Source organism: Haliotis asinina, chromosome 13 (assembly GCF_037392515.1).
Source record: "Haliotis asinina isolate JCU_RB_2024 chromosome 13, JCU_Hal_asi_v2, whole genome shotgun sequence".
Lineage (NCBI taxonomy): Eukaryota > Metazoa > Mollusca > Gastropoda > Lepetellida > Haliotidae > Haliotis > Haliotis asinina.
Window position 1 is genome coordinate 34,309,561 of NC_090292.1, and position 21,111 is coordinate 34,330,671.

Sequence of the window (21,111 nt, forward strand, 5' to 3'; positions counted from 1 at the left end):
TGAAATCATGATCAAGAAAACGCTGTCATAGACGTAATAGTAGACGTCTACGTCTGATCATATCCTAAGGTGACGTGAGCAAATCGAGTAGACATTATCACGGACATAGTGATAACGGACAGAGTACAGCTTGCTTTTAACATCGCCTTGAACTTCGACCCCCGAACCTGGGACGGCGATGTGATGAATCAACTCCCGCGGAGTTAGTTAGTCATCCAAGCTGACTTAATAGCCTGATAATGAAGTCCACCCCTCTCAAGATAATCTTGTATGCCGTAAAGATGCGTCATTCTTCGACTTCAGAATAACCACGCTGTTCATTATGAATGTGTTGACATTTCAAGGAAGTCTATTTATAGCTGGCTGTCTGTCCGATCAGAAACTGCCATACATCGCTGCACGCCTTCCTGATAGGCAGCGTTGAGACTACTGTTAGAGGATCTCTATGCCGAGTAGAGAAATCCAATGCCGCTGTAGACTGCTAGTCTAGAGTGTAACGACATCTTTCCATCGTAAATGACTAAGTCACTGCAGACAACTTCCTTACACTAGAATAATAACAACACATTCTGCGCAGGGCGTTGTCCCTCGATGACCAATCAGATCGTAGATGTAACGTCCTGGGATCCTTTGCAGGGCGTTGTCTCTCGGGGACCAATCAAAATGTAGACGTGACGTCACCGGTGTAGCAGGTAACTAATCACCATAAATCTTGTAAACGGTGATACCCTGCTAGCCTGTAGGCTTAACAGTAACCATGCTGTATGGCGAGCACGTGTCTAAAGGAGTAAAGCGCGAAAACCCTTCCGCCGCTTGAAACGGACGTAGACAAATTGCTTTCCAAGTACATGTGTTGGAATTTTCCCCGAAGATAAATGCTGCCCTCTCTATAATAAGAGGTGTAGTTAGGCGTGGCACTTTGTAGTTGTCTCGAAAAATCTTCGTGACACAATGCGTAAAGCACGTGAAAGAAAACTTTCTCCGCTTGAAGTATATGTAGACAAATTGTAAAGTAAGGATCTTCGAGGATGCAGCCAGTCCCTCCAAAGGACACCCAGTCTCACGCCTACCAGCAGAGGAATATCTGGTACGGTGATCAATCCTCGAGGCGTTGTCTTCAGACAAGTCCATCGCCGTCGCCGAGGTAGCTGACACCAGAGCAGACAACGGTTTAAGCATCCGCTTGAGTTCAGTCTCAATGGTCACCCGCTTAGAATCCTGCACTCTGTAAGAGAGCTGCGAGGAGCCCAATAACCGCTACATAGATTCAACCAAGACCGCCACGCTGTCCGCGAAAACCAGGCTGTGTATCTTGTAATCTGACTTCTTGGATTTACACACTTAGAAATTCGGATTAGATGACAATTTTTCAAAGACCGCATCTAATACAGCCACGGCGTCCGCCACCATAGGATCAGGCGCTATGAGTAACTCCGGCGATAAATGAAGTGCTGCAGGGTTGTTGGAATTAGCCGAAGGTGAAGGGCAGTACGGTAACCTGTCAGCAATCCACTCGAAGACGACTGATAAGGGTAGTTAAGTGCCATCACCATCGCCGTCGCCTCCTGCCTCCTCGTCGAAGTCCGGGCCAAAAACCTGTTCTTCCAGGTCCTCATAGGAAACGGAATTCGAATCACGCCGCGACGTAGGAGACCAAGTCGATGCATGAGCAGCAGATTCCTTGGACGAGATCCAAGGTGGTTCCGGCGACCGCAAACGCCGAGTTCTAGAGGAGCGTCGAGGTGATATGGACTGGGAGCGCAAGCACCGTCTTCACCTGGTAGTAAAGCGAGAGTCCTCATTCAAAGGGCGTAGCGGGGACCGAGAGCGCCGACAAAGACTACTGTGGAGGGTACAGGATCACCGACTCCCAGGGAACCTGGAGCGCGATCTGCGCCGAGAGCGCTCTGCCTCCAAGCGCCGAGCGCGCCCTTCATCCAACTGTCGTTGTAAAACCTCTTCCCTGGACAACGTATGCAACACCCTGGGTATACGGTAAGGCGCAGGCGCTGGCGCTGGCGCTGGCATAGGGTCCGGCGTCGGCATAGGCGCTGGCGTAGGTATAGGCACTAGCGCAAGCACAGCCTCTGGCGCTGGTGTAGACAGACGCTGGCGTAGGCATAGGCATAGGCACTGGCGCAAGCACAGGCGCTGGCGCTGGCGTAGACATAGGCGCTGGCGTAGGCATAGGCGCTGGCGTAGTCACTAGCGCAAGCACAGCCTCTGGCGCTGGCGTAGACATAGGTGCTGGCGTAGGCATAGGCACTGGCGTAGACATAGGCCCTGGCGTAGACATAGGTATAGGCACAAACACAGGCGCTGGCATAGACGCTGGCGTAAGCAAAGGCGCTGGTGTTGGCATAGGCGCTGGTGTCGAGATGTCGAGACGCTGGCATCGCAGCAGCACCGGGCGTCAGGAGAGAGCGCAGGAACCTCTGGACTTCCGGATGAGACAAGGCATCTGGATGAAAACAGATCCACGATGGAATCCGAGCGAGGTGGTTCCGGGGACAAGCGTATAGGCGTCACAGACGAACGCCCCATCCCAGGCGTCGGCACAGGCGTTGAAGGCGGTTGTAAGTCAGGGTCGTCCGGCAGAGATCCCAACGACGACTCTCGAAATCCGCCACCAATAACACCTCGCAGTACTGGCAGTGTCCGTCAAAAGAGCAGGCTAGAGACGCACAATCCGGGCACCAAGGGTGGGGATATTCGCCGATTCCTGCCCCAAGCAGATAGTGCAAAACTGGGGAGATATACACAGTTAAGTGCAACAAACAAACATAACAATGCCTTGAAACCAACGCTAGGAGGTAGAAAAAACACCCCTATACCAGAAATGCAGCACCAACGCACCCCCACTATAAAGTAGGCACGCCCGTAAGCTCGTGACAGCGAAGGGCAAACAACCAAAACGGTTGCCTGCGTACATCGCAACGTGGCACGAAAAAACATATAAATGCAGTGAAACCTGGCAAAAATACTAATCGACATGGAAAACCACATGGAGGGAGAAAACCAGCAAGATATAATACCCCCACGGACGCCATGCCGCACTCACACACGACGCGGGCGAACCCACCCCGAAGTGAGAGAAAAAAGTAACACGAGGTAGCAAAGTAAGTGCAGTTAAAAGATAACTTACCTTAACACGCACACCTAAGGGATACAAACCATACCTACCCCTGAGGAAACAACTTTATTGAACCACAAAGTAGGTAAACTAAGCGAACCAAAAACGTCCGAACAGACGAACGCTAGAAGTAAAAGTGATTTTTGGATTGTTCGCGCTTGCGCGAGTGGGGAGATCACGTCACTTCCGTGACTACATTCGTAGATTACATGAGGTAGCCATCTAGGGAATGGCGAATCAACGACTGTCCGATCTCTTCTAGCGAAGCTTGAGGTAATATGCATAAGACCTATGGTAAGGTAAGTTAAAAATTTAATGCTGTGCTATCTCACCACTTTCAGTTTGGCACTTTTCCATGACACTGTGTGTCAAGAAAAATTTGTTTTGAAACAACTTAGCTATCAATATTTTAACCATACTTTCACATCAAGAGCTTATCTTATATGAAATTCCTTAATCTGCACTGTTTTTAAATGTATTCATTGTCTGAATTTATCATGCAAATTCTGTAGAAACTAAACTGGTATGGTGTAAACCCTGTAAGGTACTCACAATTTCATGGACTGCTTTGTTGAACACCTCGTCTTCACTAAGTACAAGCAATATAATGAGAGCCATGTAGATGTGGTGTGAATTGCGCTCCTGGGCTTGGTAGAGGATGTGAAGTAGAGGCATCACCTGTAACATGACAACAGCACAAGTAACATGACATCACCTGTAACAGGGCAACAGTGATATAATCCACCACAACAGTTCCATAACCTGTAACATGACAATGGTGATGTAACTGTAACATGACAAGTGTCATCACCTGTAACATGACAGGTGTTATCACAACAGCACATATGACATGACAACAGTGCTGCGACCTGTAACACCTGTTAACATGACAACTTTTATCCCCTGTAACTTGACAACAGTATATACAACATGAAAACAGTGCTATAACCTGTAACATGAGAAGTGTCATCACCTGTGACGTGACAAGTGCCATCACCTATTACATGACATGTGTCATCATCTGTAACATGAGAAGGGTTTACCACCTGTAATGTCAAAAGTGTCATCACCTGTAACTTAACAAGTGGCATCATCTGTAACAAGACATGTGTCATCACCTGTAACATGACAACAGTCTCATCACCTGTAACCTGACAACAATATGATCATCTGTAACATGACAAATGTTATTACTTGTAACATGACACTGTAACATCATGTGTAACCATGTTTGTAAATGAATTGTAAGCATGAAGGTTGAGAATGTGGAGTATCATGTACTGACCAGCTGGTCTATGTTGGTCCGGGACAGGATGAAGGCCTTCATGGACATATTCTGGTGTATGAGAAGATACAGCAACAGCGTAGTCTGGTCGTCTCTCAGTGTGGAACACAGGGTTGAATACAGACGACCCAAGTCCATCTTGAACGTAGGGCCGGCTATCACAGGGTTCATGGACGAAGTGTCTGCAAATGGACAGCACTAAATGCATATCTCCAGCCCTAAATGAGGGCACATGGCACTACAGACTGTTTGATGCCTGGACAGTTACTTCCAGATTTCAAATGTTAAACTTTCAGAACACGATTTGCTCAATAACTACTCCTAAAATGAAACCAGATCATCAAAGGTCATCCTGGAAAATCTCCAGGGTGGATGTTCCAAAAAATATCCACTACACCCTGGATGCATCTATGGCCTCCCTTTGTTGACTCCGCATTCTCACGGTTGCTAATCAACTAAGGCGCCGTTACAACCTAGCTTGCCAGTGATGCACCAACAAAGCATTGTTCGCAGCTTTGGGGAAGTCATACAGACAAACTGACAGGTCCGAAACTTTAAAAAAATATTTGCAAGAACTCCTTCTACCTCTTTCAGAGAACTCCTGTACCAATTGTGTTGCTAAGTTTAATTATTTAGATAATTTAAGAAATGAAAGTGAGTTTTCATTGGTATGCTAAACTTTCTAGCATAGACAAATGTTTGAAAGCCAGCCTGGATAGGTAATAAAATCGCTGTGAGAAAGCGGAGCCAGCACAGGGAGGGAATAAAATCATGGGGCCAAGCCATAGATATGTCCAGGGTATAGTGGAGACTTATTGGAAAATATACACTGGAGACTTTCGAGGATAATCAAAGGTTTGTAAGTTTCTGTTGTCAGATTAAATGGTGAGATCACGTATGCACTGGTGTCAACACAACCTGTCTGTCATCAGAAAGCAAGAATGATGCAATTACATCCTATTTGATCTGATCAATATCAATCAAACCACATACCTTGTGAGTCTGTGAAGGCAAACAGAGCCTCTCTGTAAGGATTGGTCAAGCTTGAGTCACTGGTGCAGTGATTGGCTAGCACCAGTATGAACAGAAGGCTCTGATTGGCTAACAATGTTTCCGAGAACTCTTCCTCCTTTTTCTTTGGGCTGCTTCCCATACCGAGTGTCACCACGGACCACAGACTGGCTGTAAAACAAACACTGGTGTCAGGAGACAACTACGTACTTAAACTCAACAGATGATGTTGTTGTTGGGTTGTTCTTTAATGAAGTGTTGAGCAATATTTCAGATATAGGCCAGTGTTTGTAAATAACTGAGTCTAGACCAGACAATCCAGTGATCAACAGCATGAACTTCAATCTCAACAATTGGGTCATGTGCCAAAAAAATCAGCGAGTCTTACCACCTGATCCTGTTAGCCACCTCTTACAACAAGCATGGTTTGCTGAAGACCATTTCTAACCCTGATCTTCGTGGGTTGGTGAGAGAGGGAGCTGTCATGGAGAATGTCAGCAGGTGGCACCGATCTCTGGTTGAATTTCACATTTTTGCATCATATGCTTCACAAATGGATTTGCAGAATTCAATTAGGACACAGTAATAGGTCACAGATTATTATTTAAATGGTAGAACTTGTCCATAACTCACAAGCAACCGCTGCAGTGACGTTGTAGAAAGTATTGGTGCCATCAGCACTACTCTTGTAGAGTTCGCTAGGACACTTCTCCTGGTTGATGTAGTTCCATAGGAGAGCCTTGATCAGCACAGGGGCGTGGATTGCACTAAAAACATATTATGCAAATCAATTAGTTTTAAGATAGCAATAACCCTGCGTCTTCGGAATGACCACTGAACACTATCCCTGGCCCCTGTGTATGGTATTACACATCATATATATGCATGCTTGTAGTGTGAAGAACCAGAATCAATCATCATGAATGTAGGATGAAAACTCACTTTCAGATGCTGTTGGCAGCTAAGGGAGGTAACTCACCATCTTCCATCCATAATGAATCGATATAGGGTGAACTTGCTGGCAGGCTGTGCATGGAACATCTGTATTGACAGCAGCGTCAGCAATGTGTTCAGTGTTTCAAGGTGCAATGCATATGTGAAGTTCCTGAAACAAAAAATGGAAACTATATAAAAAAACTAAATATTCTTGTTAAGTCTGTTTACGCCACACCCAGGAATGTTCCAGCTATATGGTGGTGGCTTTTAAATAACTGAGTCAGACAACCCAGTGATCAACAGCATGGAAATCGATGTGCACAATCCAAAACCTATGACACATGTGAAAAAAGTCAGCGTGTCTGACAACCCCATCCCGTTATCTTCACATAGCATGGTTTGCTGAAGACGTATTCTGCCATGGATCTTCACTGGTCTTGGTTTGACTTGTCTACATACTGCAATGATCTAAAACATAGGTTGTGCTACGCAGCATGCCAGCCTAACTAAACAGAGGGTCTGTACTATTTGTTATGTTATCATTTTTATGATAAAATTGATATTTTATCCTAATCCTAACTCACGCTTATTTACTTCATCTCATGAGTCAGGATAAGGAAACAGTCTGTTTTGTAAATCCTGACAAAACCCTAAACAGTGGCCACTGTCTGAATGGTTAAATCCATTTGGCCATCTCATGCTTGATTAGGTGTTCATATGTCGTTTGAAGGTTAGCTGATGTAATTTTGTAATGAATAATACCGAGTATAAGCCTACTGAGGATGTGCTGGATACTTGTGACATATGACATCTGTGGACATCCACCAACAGCAGCATACTTACAACACTGGGACATCCACCAATAGTTCCACCAGGGATGACATGAGCTTCTCCGCCAGCTCCCCTATTGTTGGATCTACTTCGTTGATGTCCCCTTCAAGGTTGCTGTCAACTACAGGGTGGACAAGAGTTATTTTGAGAATTTAGCAGAGCATACTGACAAACAAACCAGATGTATAAAGTAACAACTGTTGTCGTATCACATTCACTACACACTGGTAGAACCAAGGACATAAGCAACAAGAGGACAAAGTCATCAATATTCCCCACAACAGCAAAATACTCTTCATGAATATGTGTACTAACTATGATTAATACAGAATGTCAACGCTTTGGTGTGCAGATGGCAGAGTGGAAGGAGAGTATTTCAAAGTTTTAATATTCTGCTCCTGAAAAGAACAATACCACCAAATTCAGTGGAGGATGAACTTGTTGCCATGGAAACAAAAACAATACTTCATTCAGATAGCTAAACCTACCAAAAGGCACTTCTATACCACCAGAACTATCTATGTGCCACGTTTGGTGAAGAAATTGCGAAAAGTTTTAAAGTTCTGCTCTGGAAAAGGGGACAACCACCAATTTCAACTTGTTATGGAAACAACAAAAATAATTTCACACAACAGTGTAACCCCAAAAGGCACATCTAGGGACAATTCTTGACAAGTGTACCAAGTGTTATGAAGCGAGCATGTACAGTTTAGGAGATCTACTGAACTGAAGACTCTGTGTGTAGTGGCTAGAGCGTCCACCCAGAGAGTGGAAGGTAGCATCCCTGACCACGTCACATCAAAAGACTTAAAAAATATGCTACTTGTTGGTCCCTGCCTGGCACTCGGCATTAATGGGTACAACAAGGACTGGATGACTTGAAAACAGTATAATGTGTCTGAGTGGAGTATTCACGCTTAACTGTGGCGTGGTGTCTCAGTGAGCTAGCACTATAAAACCAGCTTAAGTCTGGCTAGTACAAGCAGCCACACATACACATGCATACACTTTGTCATATAAGCGAAATATTTTAAGTACGACATTATACCCAACTTCACATGACATCAAAGTGCTGAATGGATGTAAGACTTGGAACGTGTGCTATGTTTGTACATGATTCAACCTATCCCAGTTGAATACAGATTATGTGGAACCTCTTTCGGATTTCATGAAAGTTAGATCACCTGTCAAGCAAATAAAACCATAATTTGTGAACACAGCATTTAAATCAAATATTAAACTACTCCCACATACTATCCTATTGCAAATGGTTTTCAGATGATGGAGAACAACTGTATTGTAAAACATGTTACTAGTTTACTGAAGACAAATTTATCTTAAACATGAGCCATCATCTGGGTATTTACAATGTGTGTGTGATGCAACACACTTCATGTTAGCCAAAGTGAACAATGTGGTCTGAAAACATACCACCCAATGACATTTCATGTCCACAATCTTGGGCACATGCCATCATATCTCACTTGTGCAGATTGATGCTCATGCTGTTGATTAGTGGACTGTCTGGTCCAGTGTTGATTCTTTACAGACTGTTGCGAAATACTGGAAAGCTGGCATACTGCTGAGAGTGACGATAAACAACAAACCAGCCACAATCTTGGCATTAATGTTCACTATTGTTTTCATTAATTTCAGTTCAAACAAAGGTCTACTCCCATTAATTCAAAGAAGCATTTTACTCCGAACACTCACATTTATTTGGTTGTGTATAGAGTTCATGATTTACAGTATTTTTCACTTCTGAAGTGAAGACAATCAACTGTAAACATTGTAAAGGAATGAGGGATATGTGTCAAGGTCTGCTGCGAACTCACCATTCTCTCCTGGAGGCTTGCAGTCGAACTGTTGTAACACTAACTCTTCACTCAAATGCTCCACAAAGTATTTACAGAAACTGCGGATGATGAAGAGGGCGTTGTAGGTCTGCCAGATGAAGATGTTGCTGGAGACACAAATAAACAAATCAGACCATCTTCAAAGAATCAAACAATATCAGTAGTTTTCCCAACTACTCCCATTGATTACAAAAGACAAAACTACATGGATTTCAATAATCACATTGGTAATTGTATTAGTGAATACACTGCAATGTCTTTCCAGACTTCTATCCTATAACACAGGACCCTAAACATGCCTCTTTTTCCTCTATCTGTATCAGATAGTTGCTTACTTTGGCCTGTAATTCCTTCAATACAGACAGCTAGTCAATGAATGAGTGAATGAATCTAGTTTTACACAGACTGAAGCAATATTAAAGCAATATCACCATAGAGGACACCAGGCGTGAGTTTCACACATTGTATCCATGTGAGGACTAGAACCCAGGTCTTTGGAGTGACCAGTTAACACTTTAACCACAAGGCTACCCTACCCCCACTTCTGTCAATGACACATTCCCTGACTACTTCCAACAGAGAGTTTGAGATAACCCTTGTCTGGTAGATCATGAAGCACAACATCTCCTGCACATACTACCACAAAAACTACCCTATAGTTTTGATGAGACGTTCAGCAGTTCACTGTCGTCAGATCTGAATCCACCGTTTTACACACCAAAAAATAATTGTCTATATGTCTATCATTAGCAAAATCAATCATTAAAATTACAGCTGATTTGTTTGAGAGGCACTTCTAAGTTGAATCAATAGTAAGGAGGACAACACTTGAATGAACAACTTACGGGTGACTACTGAAGCCAGTATAACTATGCCTAACTAGTGATAGTATATTTCAACACAGTATTGCAATAGCCTACTGCGACCAACTGTTGACATACTATTGCAGTAATTGTCTCTTTTGAAGTTGTTTCCCAAACGATTGTATAGTTTATATGAAATGAAAACAAGGTGAAGTTGTTTCAGTCTCTCTTAATAACTGACAAGAAACTTGGTAACCCGGGTGGATATCTCTAAATCAAAGTGAACAAATCTGGTACTTCCTATATTTAACATTGTAAGTCAATTACAAACTGTCAATAGTCACACATAATATCAATGCGTCAATAGTTTTTCATTTCTACTACTGATTAATAGCTATTGGAGACTCAATAATTGCAATGCATCTATAGTGTGCTGCATCGTTACAGCCATTCTATATTACGGTGAGAGTGAAAAGTGGTTGATTGATGGAGGTCATAGAGCATGATGACTTCACAAGGATCAGCGTACCTGCTCTGAGGGGAATGTCCAGGTTCTGTCATGTTAAACACCTGAACACTCAGCTCATTCACGGTTAGACATGTATTAACATTAACACATCCTTGTACATACCAGTTGTCTCCCCCTGCTACTTACTCCTCACACTGGGCCGATGCCTTCAGCTCCGCAGCTCGCACCAAGAAATTTTGGACAAGGGCACCGAAATTGCCTGTGTGTGTGTTGTTGATGGCAAAGTTGCTGCAGATCCTCTCAGTTGAATCCTCCAAGAGCTTGGAATCTGCACTGTAACAGATAATGACACTTGAGTATTTACCTTGTAAAGTTACTCTCAAAGTTTACTGCATGCACAATGTATGCAGTCTCATTTGTATGACCAGTGCATGCACAATGCATGAAAAGGCTTGATTGTATGAACACTGCATGCACAATGTATGTAGACTCATATGTATGACAACTGCATGCATAATCAAAGTACAGTCTAAATTGTATGGCCACTGCATGCATAATGTTTGTAAAGTCAATTGTATCACTAGTGCATGCACAATGCATGTAAAAGTCTAAACTGTATGACCACTTCATGCATAATGTATGTAAAGGCTCACATAAAAGTAAGTTGTACCTGTTGACAGGGATGAGAAAGGAAAAGGAGAGTAGCTGGTTCCAGAAGGGGTCCATGGTGTCTATGGGGTCTCGACCCGAGAGCCTCATCAAGTACTCGTTTTGGGCCAGGTCGGCCAGACTGCTGGTTGTAGCACCCATGCTGTCAACTGTAGGAAAAACATCCAGAGAATTTATAACCAAATGCAGCAGATTTAACATGTTTCTTATAACACATGGAACAAGAAAAGTGTAACTGACCTAAATCCCCCGTCCAGCAAATGTTAAGCAGCTCCTTTAATGTTAAACATTGGAAAACCATTAGCTAAAAAAATCTACTTATCAAGCCCAACTGACACCTTCCTGTCTACACATTAGCCCTGTTGACCACCTACCTGTCTCCACACTAGCCCTGCTGACACCTTCTTGTCTACACACTAGCCCTGCTGACACCTACCTGTCTACACACTAGCCCTGCTGACACCTTCCTGTCTACACACTAACCCTGCTGACACCTACCTGTCTACACACTAGTCCTGCTGCTACCTACCTGTCTACACGCTAGCCCTGTTGACACCTTCTTGTCTACACACTAGCCCTGCTGACACCTACCTGTCTACACACTAGCCCTGCTGACACCTTCCTGTCTACACACTAACCCTGCTGACACCTTCCTGTCTACACACTAACCCTGCTGATACCTCCCTGTCTACCCACTAGCCCAGCTGACACCTACCTGTCTACACACTAGCCCTCTTGACACCTTCCTGTCTACACACTAGCCCTGTTGACCACCTACCTGTCTACACACTAGCCCTGCTGACATCTTCCTGTCTACACACTAGCCCTGCTGACGCCTAACTGTCTACACACTAATCCCACTGACACCTACCTGTCTACAAACTAGCCCTGCTGACACCTTCATGTCTACACACTAGTCCCACTGACACCTTCCTGTCCACACACTAGTCCTGATGACACCTACCTTTCTGTACACTAGGCCTGCTAACACCTACCAGTGTTGTGGGAGCTTGTATTGAAATGCAGAGATCACTTGTTGATGTGTATACAAGATCTAGGTGTACATCTTTTCACAGAAAATCTGAAACAGTCCCAAACACACAAACAAATAAGTACACTTTAATTAGTGGAACATGTCTATAACTAAAGTATAAGGAAGACATGAATCACCTCTAAACGTGTTGTTGGAACAGTGTTTGGAAACAACATGACCACAACCCATCCACTTCAGAATGAATAATCTTCCCATTCTTATTCTTAGTTAACACCTGTAGCAATAATTTAATCTTATAAACATTGATTTTCTCTCAAAATATCAATATTAGACACCACTGGACACTTTGCTGCTGAATGGGCTTCTGAGGCAAGACCACATTTTGATGTATTACCAGTCATTTGTTCTTGCTGATAATTCACACAACTACCTAAAAAGTATGCAAATGACTTAAGCATTAGGACCTTAGACATGCTGGAATTAGTTGATCAGTATTTCCCATGACACGGAAAACTTGCAAATTTGACTTAAAAAACATGCCCATGGCTCCCTCTTATGACACCAGGGAGTCGTAATATCTGCTAAATTGTTATGTCTAGGGAAAACACTGGCTGAGTTAGCTACTGATACTAATGATGAAAGATAAGATAATCCTCAAGATCCCTGTTCTATTTAAACAAACTCTGCTATTCTCAGGGACAAGCATGGTCAGCTGACTCTAATGTTTAGCAGCACTAGTAGTCAGCAGGGCTGTTACGATACCTTCATGAATAGAATTCGTTATTCGTGGTGACCAGAACCGATTATGAATGAATATTTACAATTTCTTTAACAAATCATGTTTTACTTTAGCCCTTATGAAAGTGAGATATGCAAGAATGGAACATCTATTACAATAGCGCATGTTGTGTTAGTTTACAATGGCTGTGCATGATACTGTGGACTACAACTATTGGTGTACTACACATCAAATTTGATTGTTGTGTCAGATCACTAGTTATTACTACGACAAATCAACATGATTAACACACTAGTCCCACTAGATCACTTAACTACCCAGTACCCAATGTTTATGATATATATCATATTTGCCACATTGTGTATTTGTTGCAGCCCTAATAGTAGTGAGCTAGGGATATGGAAACAATGTAAGTAATGTAACTAGTGTTTCCACAGCTACCAGCAAGGTGATCAGAAAAAAGTCATAGGAAGAAAAGTCATGAAAAAAATGTCATAGGAAAATAACTATTTAATGCTGTTCCTCCACTAAACTACTTTGTTTATACTGGATTTTATAAATTTCGCTTTGTGCAGTTATTCTCCAGTTATTTGCCAAAAAACTAACTTAACAACAGTTGTTATACGTCCTGTTGTCTGTTTACTCTGTGTATGCTATTTCTCCTTCATTGTGAAATCGTAATCTTTCTCTTTCCTGAAATTGTCTTTCCATCCCATGACAAGATTTGATTTTGGATCCCATAACTTTGGATATTTGTGACACAGTGCAGAAAAGCTCACATCCATCATCATCTTCACTGAACTCTTCCCAGTCAAATTCTGTCAGCCAGAACGCTTTCGTTTTCCAGTACCATATTTCTTTGGAGTACTGGTAAGTTTCCTTTTCTCAACTTGTTTAGCAAACATACTCTCCCTTTTCCTCTCTACATCAGCCCCGCCAAGAAAACTTCCTAACATCCGACACAGTGACAGTGACAGTTCAGTGTGAATAGGAACAGGTTGCTTACAACATCAAAACTAGTCCCGGTTACTTCTCTGGGTTTGGCAAGACGATACACATTTAAGATTTGAAATATTTGAGAAAAATAGTGGATTACAAATCACCATAATGGAAGTGGTAAACCCAACAAAGTATGGATTAGTGAACTTATCGTGAAAATATTAATTACCCCTGGTAAGTATGTTTACTAAATGTCAGAACCGTTAAATCATAAGATTATATTGAAGTTTCCACCTCGTTGGTTTAATCTAATTTTCAGTTTACATAAGTGTTAAAATACTAAGTTTCATCTGCATGTTACTTATGTAACATGCAGATCAACGAAGACAAAAGCTTGACAATGAGGGAATTCCCAATGGTAAAGCTTACTCTGATTCGGCGGGCAGGAACATTCATGTTGTGATGATTTTTCTCTTTGGTCAGATTTTTTTAAAGCCAATCTCCATATCCGTAGACTTTAGGTTACAAAAACCATGGTGCATAATATTTGTTCAACATGGATACCAAACACTCATCAAGACTTCACTTTGTGGTTAGCTTTCGGGGAATTTGGAAGTACTGCTATCGAGAATGATGATGAGACAAAAATTTTGAAAAATAGTTAGGTCAGAAAACATACTGATCCACTAGGATGAGCAAATGACTTGCCTGAAACAAATTTTACTTAAGGAGCAGACAAGTGTATTTACGAGCTCTGCCGTGTATGTCAGCCTCTAGTGGAACAAGTATGTGAAATAAACCCAAAGGTCATCTGGAAAATTGTTAGGGATCACACTGGAGCAAATGGTCGAAACTGGTGAATCTCTTCCTTACTCTTAACAGTGGGATTTTCAGAGGAAGTTATTGCATATTTCCATATTATTACATGTTATAAGCATGCATAACTAATGGGAATTTCTCCCCAAGTTAAAATGTTAATGGGATATCTTGTATTTCACATTTCCAGTGAGTAAAAATACCCAAATACCTGCCCCAAATTAATGGTTGTTGGCCGGAGTACTACAGATATGTTGCCAGGTATGTTTCTGTATGCAGATAAGTACCCAAGTCAAAAACGTATCCTTGTAAAATTCCATTCCGCAGTGTGTTGTTTTCTTGAGATTGGAACTGCCAAACAGTTGTAGTAGATGCATTTGATTGCGTTCTATAAGAAACGACCATGCATCACTGCATGGTAACAAATATTTTGTGGAGCAAAACACCACTTGTAATCAGTTGAACAGGAACAACAACACAATTTTTTTGTCTTGAGGTGCAAAATGTGGACTCATCATACATGTAATGTGCCGAGTATGTTTTTCTATTTTGATCTTGTTTATGGCATACAGAGGTACCTGGGGTACATATCTGCAGTACCTGTTCCCCTTCAGCCTAAGTGATCCCACAACTGTCGGTTCTGTAGATACTTTAATTAACCTTGCTTTGATCCAACTGTACAAACATTGGTCGCAATTGGAATAAGGAAATATTCGCCAACCATAAAGACGAAAATTGCTGTGGCTATGAAAATCCATCATCCACGTTGTTTCCTGATGACAGGGGTTAAACGGTGGCTTTACAAAGTAATATTTTTATATGCTTCACAGAAATCTTAGCATTGCAAAACACACTTAGATACACATAAAATATGTACAAGATAGTGTTCAACCACTTGTCTAAACGTCAACAGGACTGACTTGTAAATTCTGACAGTGTTTGACACATTCGTGAAAGACAGGGAGATGAGGTGTTGATAAGAGCTTAAGATGAAACATAAATGACAGAAAGACAGGGTCATGAAAACTTCGCGTGCACTGAAAACGAAGGGACTGTTGACACACTTCTGATCTAAAGTTGCAAAGCAACCAATCTAGATCCTTACCAAAACAATCAAAACATCCCTTCCCAAGGTAAGTTCGTTTTCCTTTCCACGTCGTACGCAAGCGTGAAACCCTACTTCCTGTTAAAGCCATTTCCGGTTTAATGTAAAAGTCGGACAAGAAGTGGTAAAAGGTAATCGGGCTAATATAAGGTAACCCACAGACAGTTGTATATAATGTTCTCATACTGTTAATATTTGGTCGCAAACACAGATAAAGTAAATGTGATAGTTCAGCTGGTGGTATTATTTTAATCAACACGTTGTAGACTGACAGATGTAAAACGAAGGAAACGTCACACTTCGTTTCCGTAACATGTCACGAGAGACCATGTATGAGTGAGTGAGTGAGTTCATATTTATCGTCACATCGGCAATATTGCAGCCATATCGTGACGAGAATAAGTAATAATGACACTGTAAAATGAATGAATGTAAGAAATTAAAACCCTGTTGACGAAGAACAGTAAAACGACTAGTAAATATCACAGACATCCATTTAAGATTAGTAATTAAATCTAAAACAGTTTAACTATAGATGACTATACAATATAAAAATGGGCTATAGATTGCCAACAACTGAAGGTAGATCACCATGCTAAGGACCATGGGGACTTACATTACTTTTGCTACCTGCATGGACCCTAGCTGGATTTACACCATCCCCTCAGTCGCTAGCAATTTAGACAGATCTAGTCATACATTTAAAATAACAAATATACTACGATTAAAATAGCAGAGAGTTTGAATTTACTTTGAATGTTTGTGGACTTACGTACCCTCTCAGGAGGACAATAATTTTACAGTACCTTAACCCCCCTCGAGGATACAGCCACTAACAATCTTAGTTATCAATTTAAACCTCCAAACACAAAATATTTATCTATTTACAAGTCTGATATCGATTCTAATTCTTTTAAAAGTGCAAGAATTAAACGAGAAGTTTTCGGTTACTAAAAAGATCCTTCATAGTTGGTGATTTGAAATATTTATCCCTTGTGATGGAATATTCGACACAGTCAAGCAAGACATGCTTGACCGTGATTATTTCATCACAAGGTATGCAGAATGGAGGATCCTCACCTTTCAATAAGTATTTATGAGTATATCTCGTATGGCCAATACGACATCGCCGCATGATGACCTCTTCAAATCTGGACTGACATCCCAAGTAGTTGTAACCAATATACGGTTTTATTGCAAGTAATTTATTAATACCCATTCGGGTATCCCACTTCTTCTGCATCAGTTCACGGATATAAGATTTAATAGTAGCTTTATAATCGGTGTATGGAATAAGGAGTGGTGTCACAGATTTGTTGAGTGCTGCCTTAGCAGCAAGATCAGCAATATCAGCCATTGTGTTAATAGAAATGCCTACGTGGCTGGTTAATCAGCAAAAGACGATGTCGTATTGGTCCGTAGCAAGATCATTATGCAATTCAATAATTTCAATTAAAAGTGGATGTTTGCAAGAAATGTTTTTAATAGCCTGAAGGCAAGAAAGAGAGTCGGAATAGATTATATACTGTTTATGTTTGGGGTGTCTTTGAACATATTTAAGAGCCGTTAATATGGCGTTTGCTTCAGCTGTGAAAATAGAGCTGCAATCTGGTAATCTAGAAGATATTGTTCTGGATCCAATGACAGTGGCACAAGCTATCGCGCCACCGTCCTTGGACCCATCTGTAAATATGGGTTTGTAATTGCTATATTTATGTTTTAAGTGATCATATTCTTGTTTATATTGTAATTCATTAGTTTCTGACTTCTTAAACGGTGTAAGAGTTAAATCAACATGTGGCCGCGCTAGTTGCCAAGGAGGAGAAGAAAGCAAACGCGAAGGAGAGATAGTCTCCAGGTCAATGCCAGCACCAGAAAGGAATGGTTTAACCCTATGCCCAAGAGGTGGAACAAGAGAAGATTTCTTAGCATATAAATCCTCATAGCGGGGATTAAAGACACAGTTAAGCATGGTTAGACTTATTAGAAAAATGTTTTGTAATATATTGGACGGATAATTTTATACGGCGTTGTGAAAGAGATGGTTCATCTGCCTCGACGTAAAGACTGTCCACAAGAGAAGTTCTAAAGGATCCGAGACAAAGTCTAAGACCTTGGTGGTGGACAGAATCCAATAGTCTTTAGTTGCGTTTACAGGCTCCCCCATATACGATGGACCCATAATCAAGCTTGGAGCGGACCAGTGATCTATATAGGTGAAGGAGGGTAGCTTGATCACCTCCCCATTTTGAATTGGAAACAACTTTTAGAAAATCCAGAGCCTTCAAGCATTTATTTTTTTAGATATTTAATGTGCGGAAGAAAAGTTAAATGGGAATCGAAAATAATACCCAAGAACTTGGCCTCCTCGACCACTTTGATGGGAGTGCCATTTAAAAAGAGTTCTGGGTCCTTTTGTGGCTGATATTTTCTACTAAAGTGTAGACAATTAGTTTTTGACTGAGAAAATTTAAATCCATTTTCGAGACACCATTTATTTATTTTGTGGAGGTGTCACAAATATATGAGTGTCTCTAAACACGAGCCTGGCAAGTGTTTCAGGAGTTGATAATGTATACCATCAGCTCCAGAAGCAGTATCATCAGCTTGGTCATGAGCAGTGTGAAGTTCATGTATCGAAAACGTTTCATTGAAGTCTTCCCCATTATCTGAATTGAAATTGATAGATTTCTTTTCTTGCTGTTTTTGATATTTTTGGAATTCAGGAAAGTAATTGGATGAGGAAGAATGTTTGGCCATCGTCTCACCAAGTTTATTTGCAATATCTGATTTATCAGTTAATAATTTGTTGTGGCCATTTAAATCCCCCATGATTAAACAGGGTTTAGGTAGTTGATCATAAAGAGCTTGCAGATCGGGTAAGTGAACAGCTGATGATGGTGGAATGTACAAAGAGCATAAAGTAAAAGCAACTTGTAAGGTAAGTCGAACTGCAATGGCTTGGAGGTTTGTTTTAAGTGGAACTGAGCTATGAATAACATTGTTCCTCACCAGGATTGGTGATCCACCAGACGCTCTATCACTTGGAGGAGAAAAACAGTGATATGCATTGAACTGACGGAGATCAAAATGATCTGTCTCTTTCAGATGAGTTTCTTGTATGCAGACAGCTGACGGCTTAAAATCTTGGACGAGTACCTGTAAATCAGCTAAATTAGACCTCAGTCCTCTACAGTTCCACTGTATTATTTTTGAGGACATTATGTCTTTGGAGGATGGACTGGTGATCTACCCCTCACCTTCCTTGAAGGCGACAAGCTATGTGTCCTACCATGGCTTTGCTCGGACACATCCATGTCGTCAAGGGATCCAAACTTATTGAAGATTTGGATCGGGTTGTTAGTCCCTTTTGGGGCTCTGTCCCTATGATTCTTTTTGTGTGTTTCACTGTTAGGTTTGTTTTTAGACGTTGGTTTTAAAATTGCCCCTGAGTTTGAAGAATGTTTCTGTGATGCCGACGGATCGATCTCAGATGTCTTAGACTGACTAACGCTTTGTGATACCGTTAAAGTTTGTGAACTGGAGCTCATTTGTTGGGGCGTCGCTGTTACTTCGGTTGACAGCAACGTGGGAGCGGAAGTCCTTGCCCATGTGTACTCTGTCTGGCAACTTACGGAGGCAAGTTTTGGTTTTGGAGCCTGGATAGATGTAGAAACAGTGGTAGAGTACAATGGACCCGACAGTTCTTGTGCAAGAATGATCTTCTTCGCTTCTGGGAAGGAAATATTCCGTTCATGCTTCAAGTTAGATATTTTTGCTTGTAATTTCCAAGTAGGACAATCTTTTGAGGAAGAAGGATGACAACCAGAACAATTTACACAGTTAGGGGGTTTGTCACAAAGATTACTGTTTTCACATGTTCCAGCACAACGACAACAAGCAGCTTTATTTTGGCACGATCTAGATCCATGACCGTACTTTTGACAGGTGTAACATCTTAAGGGATTAGGGATAAATGCATCCACCCTTAAGTTGCAATACCCCGCTTTCAGTGACTGTGGGTGTGTCGGAAGACAGAATGTGACGAGATATGTGTTAGTTTTGGTAACAGCATCATTCTTTCTAACGGTAAAACGTTTGACATCAGTAACTCCTTTGGTGTGCAATTCCCTAAGAATGTCAGTTTCGGTCATATCTGAAAGGCAACGTCCGATATCACGTACGGTGCCTTTACTGCAATTCAATGTCCTGTGAGGCGACACCTCAACAGGAACATTGGCCAACAATTTTGTGGAAAGGAGAACCTGAGATTGGATCTGTTTCCTGCAATGGATCAACAGAGAACCAGATCGTAGCTTTTTCACTTCTTTTACTTCGCCAGCCAAACCTTCAACGCCCTTCGCTATCGCGAACGGATTCAGCTTTATAGGACCACCTTCGGGTGAAGTCATGACGAGAAATCGAGTATGATACTATCATAGGGCCTCTGATGTCACAGACTCTATTCGCACCGAAAGTAATTCGATGATAAGCTGATTTTAACTTACTTTAACCACATATTCTCTATCTTAAACCAGGGATAATCTACAACTCTTACTATTTATTCCAAAACAGTGGACGAATTCTCAAAAAATTAGCACCATAAGCCTGAATTTACAAAGTACTCTCTGACAGTTTGTAATTAAGAGAATACAAATATCTACTCTTTCTGTTTTGTGAAAATGTAGCAAAGCCCCTGTATACAATTCACGGAATCAGTGGGACCCTGACTGACAGTGGCTGTTGTGAGGATGGGAATACATAACACATTGTTATCATAACACCTGAAACCGGATCGATACAAATAAAGAGTATATATTTAATAAGAAATGAAAAAAGTGAAAATGAGCTCTTTAGTTTAGGGACCGTTCACAGTTTAAGGTTAGGGATGCGATGATGATTTATGTAGAGAAGCATGTTGAAGGTACAATTAATCCCCCTCACATAAATGTATGGATGAGTGCGCGTGCTTGCAGGAATGTGTGCCCGCCCCTTTGTCCTAAATTGTATTTTCATGCATTACAGAAGAAGATTAAAGTTTATTTGACACAGCCAAGAAACTGAAAATCAAGAGACACTTGATGGATGAAGAGAACGGTGTTGCTGACGTTAATAACTGACACTGCTGTAAAGAGGTTAATAATAATCTCCATGATAACCCCTCGACAGGAACACACTGACCATGGTAACACACGGGTATGATGTAGGACTGGGACGGGTCCAAATTTTCTACCCGGATACACCACCGCCTATTACATTACTCAGATACCCCACATGCTTATCCCTTACATAAAATTTCTGAGAAATCGCAATTCATTCTTCAGTCCGGAGGCCAAACTTTCGATTTTTTTTCAATATCTTAATCATGTATTATATTCAAAACAGGTAACCCGTAAATAATATTCAAATCTTCAAAGACAATACAACCATTTAATCATAAAGAATAATATACATGTATTACCTTGTTTAATCTGTTATACACATCATCAACACGGCTCAGGGTTTTTCTATCTACGCAAATGCGC

At 41.5% G+C, this 21,111-nt stretch overlaps 1 protein-coding gene across 3 annotated transcripts in view; it reads right to left on the reverse strand.

The window, feature by feature from the left end:
• Positions 1 to 15,656, reverse strand: part of LOC137259820 (dymeclin-like) — a 30,783-nt gene extending 15,127 nt beyond the window's left edge. The window contains exons 1-11 of one of the 3 annotated variants that reach the window (XM_067797436.1): positions 15,587 to 15,656; positions 11,989 to 12,074; positions 10,995 to 11,142; positions 10,511 to 10,657; positions 9,032 to 9,159; positions 7,209 to 7,317; positions 6,409 to 6,534; positions 6,063 to 6,196; positions 5,412 to 5,600; positions 4,419 to 4,600; positions 3,686 to 3,811 (exon numbers count right to left, since the gene is read on the reverse strand). In XM_067797436.1, coding sequence (XP_067653537.1) covers positions 3,686 to 3,811; positions 4,419 to 4,600; positions 5,412 to 5,600; positions 6,063 to 6,196; positions 6,409 to 6,534; positions 7,209 to 7,317; positions 9,032 to 9,159; positions 10,511 to 10,657; positions 10,995 to 11,134 — 1,281 coding nt within the window. In that variant the 5' untranslated portion in view covers positions 11,135 to 11,142; positions 11,989 to 12,074; positions 15,587 to 15,656. The other 2 variants (XM_067797437.1, XM_067797438.1) reach the window with 2 other exon arrangements.
• Between the last annotated feature and the right edge of the window lie 5,455 nt (positions 15,657 to 21,111).